Below are 4,412 nucleotides of genomic sequence, written 5' to 3'. Positions count from 1 at the left end.
TCACACTAGGGTGGCCGGATGTCAGGGTGGGAGATGGGGGCTCTGGTCGGTGTTAGGGTGTACTGTCCTGATACACTTAGAGTGTATCTACTACACCTGGGCGATGCAACATGGTCACGGTGGATGCTGAGGTCAAACCTCCTGGGAAGGCTTCAAGAAGTCCAGTGAGGGCAGTGTGGCCTGCTAGTGATCATTGTGTGGGAGAACAAAGAGAGGAAAGAGCTGGTGACAAAGGCTACAGCCTCTGACAGATGCACAGCAACCACAAAGAAGGCTGCCTTGGGCAGTGGTCAGCAAGCTCTGAGGCCTGAATGGGCAGAGCGGCCTCTTTATTTCCGGTACATGATCCCTAATGACATGTCACTGCAGTGATAATATATAAAATATAAATTATATTTATTTATATAAAGTTTAAAAGAGAGTACTGTTTTGGCAATCGAATCCCTCAGCATTACACAGCGGCCGACAAAAGCCCAAAGGTAAAAGAGTTCCCAGGAGCACTAATCGGGGCAGGAAGTCAAGTCTCGCGAGTGCGAGACTGCAGCCGGTCACGTGACCCTCATTCCTGCTTCCGGCTGGCGGAGCGGGCTGGCGGGCGTTGCCCGGGGCAACAGCAATGGCGGCCACGGCGGCTGGGCGGCTCTTCTCGCTGGAGCTGCTCGTGGACTGGGTGCGGCTGGAGACCGGGCTGTCGCCGTGTGCCGCGAGCCCCGCTGTGGCGTTTCGCTTGCTGGACTTCCCGCCGCTGCTAGTCCTCCCGCCGGCCGCTCCCGGCCCGGAGCACCAGCGCGGCGCCATCAGCTTCGGGCGCGGCAAGGCCTGCCTACTGCGCCTGCGCCCCGCCGCCCTGCGGCGCCCGCGCCTGCGCGCGGCCCTGCTGCAACTGCCCGCGGGCCGGACCTCTGCGCCGAGCCTTTTGGGAGCTTGTGACATCCTGCTGGTCCCCTCCCTGGGCCAGCGAGGTGTATTCACCCTGCGAGGCTCGGAGGCCGAACCCGTTGGGGAATTGGCGCTCTTCTATTGCTTGACCGAGCTGGTACGCTTCCCCCCAGGGGCTCCGCAGCCGCGAGGCCCGCTGAACCCTGCGTGTATCATGGGTTCCGAGGCCCCAGAGGTGTCAGAGCCACGAACTGAGGAGACCTCGAAGCCATGCACCAAAGACACCTCTGCCAGATGTCTGCAGTGTGTCTCAAATGCACGCCGCTTGGAGGCCTCAGAGCCATATGCCAAGGATACTAACAGCTGGTCTGCAGGGGACTCAGACGCCTCAGCTGTCCAGAAGCCCTGGGAAGAAGCAATGTTACACAGTAAGGCTAGCTCTGGGGACATGGCTTCTGCCCCATGTTCACCCACTCCCAGTGGGAGGACTGTTAGTTCTGTCAGTCTGGAGGTCACAGAACTGGACTTTGAAACCAACACATTTTGCCCTCCTCCTCTGTATTACACCCACCTGACTCAGGAAAAGACCCATTCTGCCAGGGTTGAAATCACTATTGAGCCTCAGAGAAACGACCCTGAGGATCTAGATGACATTTTTCCGGAAACAAAACTTGTAGATCCTCCCATAAGGCCAATGAAACATACAGGGTCTGCAGTGCAGGAGAGCCCTCCAGTGCTTCTAAATCTTCCACAGACGCAGGGTCCAGGAGAAGCTAACGAAGCTCCGCGTCCTCCTCAGATTGAGCAAAGTACAGTCAATGCAATAAGACAGCTTCCACTATTGAACGCTCTATTGATTGAACTGTCCTTGCTGTGTAACCAGCCCGTAGCAAATCCCACCCAGGTGCATCCCCATTTAGCCTGGTTGTACAGAGGTGAACACAAGGCACCAGACCCTTCCACCAAGTCCACATCTCCGTCAGAATCAAAGAGCAACAAGCTTTCTGTGCGAGAAAAGGAAAAATTCGTGAATCCTCAGTCTAAAAAGAACCCTAAAGGTAAACATTCAAAGATCAGTGGTAGCCCCCCACCAAAAGTTACCAAGGGGAGGCTGCTTTATGGCTTAACAAATACACTAAGATTGCGTCTACAGCAGACAAACCCCAACATGCTGGTTGTACATGAAAAGAGAGAACAGTACAGGAGGTCACAGATGCAAGCTGTGGGGCCAAAGTTCCGAATCCAGTCCTGGAAAGGGAAGCCGTCAAGCTTGGCAGCAGAAAGCCAGATGCCACCGCAGCTGCCCGGAGATGTGCCAGCAGACTCTAATGGGAAACTATGGAGCTTGGCAGTACAAAGCCAGTTGTCACCTCAGCTGCCCGGGGATAAATCTTTAGACTCTAATGGGCCTTTTGCTGAAGATAGTGATACTTCACTGCAAATCAGCGCAGCCTTTGATGAGTCAAGTACAACTAAAGAAGTGAAACAAAGCCATGCTATGGAAAAAGAAACAGCTGACCAGAGTGAAAACAGATCCGTAGTCACGTCTCTGAAAGCACCCTTGAGCCCTGCAGGCTCTGTCATCCCTGAAAGATCTCTATCAAATAGTTTTGGAGGAAAATGGAAAAAGGAAGTCCAAAGCCCAGGGCTTTCCCAACAGGATCCTACTGTTGACAAAACTATAGATGAGGGGAAAGATGGTAGGCAAGTCAAAGCCACAAGCGCTGCTGATTTAAGTGAAAATAGACCACCCAGTAGAAAAAGTTCATGTGAGAGCATCTCAGAGCTACAGTATCGGGTTGGGTTTACCAGCCCTTGCTATTCTGAAGATTTCTGCACAACTGAGAATAACAGCAGAAGTCTGCAGGCTCCGGACAGCAGCACAGGGGCTGCACGTGTGCAGAAGGGTTCACCGGCAAGCAAGTCAAGTGAGGCAAGGCTGTCCACAAGGAAAAACAGCAGTGAAGCAAGTTCTGTGCTCACCCCTCCCTTTTCTGCTGGCTCACCAGTGTGTTCTCATAAAAGATCTCGTGTATTGAAGATTCATGATAGTCTGGAGGAAGCATCCAGTCTCTCTACCAGTGACTTTTCATCACAGTGGACAAATGAAAAGGAAAACCAGGCAGATCCGGGTAGTTCAAAGGTCATGAGGAGAGGACAGGACAGCGCCACTAAACTTAAAGTAGAAGCTGGTCACAAGATATCAGAGAAAAGCCAGTCACCAAGAACATCTCAAGTGAGTTCTTACGAGCCATCAAATTTGTCTGAGCTAGAACTCAAGGCCATAGATGACAGTGCCTCAGCTGACTTCCAAGAAGAGGAAGATGGCCTTGGTTCACTGCGCATCTCCAAACAGTGCAGAGACATCTGCGAGTTAGTAATAAATAAACTTCCAGGATACACAGTGTGAAAGTATGCTACTTTCGAAAACTAGTTCTATTACTGCTGTGTGCTGATACTGAAGAGTTGTAATAACTCACAAATAACCTTAGTACATATGTGGTAGTTCTTAAGAAATGTAAATACCTTATCATTGATGTTTAGTGCCTTACCCTTCGAGCTAATTATACCCTGAAGTCACTGTTAGGCTTAGGAGTGATTCCTTTGTAAAATGCTTAAGATTAAATGTGTATACTCTCTGATTATATCTGTCTTGAAGTGAAGATTATTCTAAAGTTGGTATTTCATGTACCATTGTAAAAAGAAGGGCTTGCTAATAAGCTTAGCACCAATTCTTAATGGGAATAAATCTTGTAACAGATGCATGTGTTAGAGCTGGAAATGCAGAAGTGTATTTGTGATCTACCCCTGCTGCTAGGAGCTTTTGGTTTACAGACTTTCATAACATTCTGTTCTTTTTTTTACTCTCCCTTTTCTCTTACTTGATGGACACTTATTTGAGCTTATGTTTGTTTGTTTGTTTGTTTTTGATAAGAGAATCTGTCCTGTTTTACACACCAATATTACTTTGGTTTTTATAAAGTTGCTGAACAAATGCCTTAGCATTTAAAACACCTACCATAGGCCGTAGTACTAACACTAACAAGAAGCATGGAAGCTCCCTAATGGAGACATGTTTGGGTAGTGCTTTACTTTCGATGCGTATAAACACCTTCCAATTGTTCTCAGGGGTTTAGAGAGGACAAAGTGAGGTTTTATCCCCTATAGTTACACAAATAGGAGTTTGATTTATGATTAAATACTTATGTGTATTTAATAAACACTTATATTTTCAGGTTGTTTGGTGTTTATTTTTAATGTGGGAGAGCTTGTTTCATATGCCCTAGTCATCAGTTCTGAATGACTTCCTTTGACCTTAGACTTGATTCTGTGTTCTGATATCTGTAGGCATTTTTATACAGTTGTGTTACACTCTTAACTCTTAGACTTTTTAATGATGCTGATGTTCTGGAACCTGTTAGGCAAAGCCCTGATTTCCCTTTCTCTGTGAACAATTACATAGCTGTGTGGCCATGTTCCGAGTGATGGTGATAGTAGGTTAAGACTTATAATGAGGAGTATCACTTTGAGGG

The 4,412-nt window shown here is 48.3% G+C and overlaps 1 protein-coding gene across 1 annotated transcript; it reads left to right on the top strand.

Moving 5' to 3' along the window:
- The first annotated feature begins 585 nt into the window (after positions 1–585).
- Positions 586–4,114, top strand: Map10 (microtubule associated protein 10). Its single transcript, XM_052167083.1, has one exon. The coding sequence runs from the start codon at positions 617–619 to the stop codon at positions 3,287–3,289; it is 2,673 nt and encodes an 890-aa protein (XP_052023043.1). The 5' UTR covers positions 586–616; the 3' UTR covers positions 3,290–4,114.
- The last annotated feature ends 298 nt before the right edge of the window (positions 4,115–4,412 follow it).

This window comes from Apodemus sylvaticus, chromosome 21 (genome assembly GCF_947179515.1).
Source record: "Apodemus sylvaticus chromosome 21, mApoSyl1.1, whole genome shotgun sequence".
Lineage (NCBI taxonomy): Eukaryota > Metazoa > Chordata > Mammalia > Rodentia > Muridae > Apodemus > Apodemus sylvaticus.
This window is presented reverse-complemented; position numbering and strand designations above follow the sequence as displayed.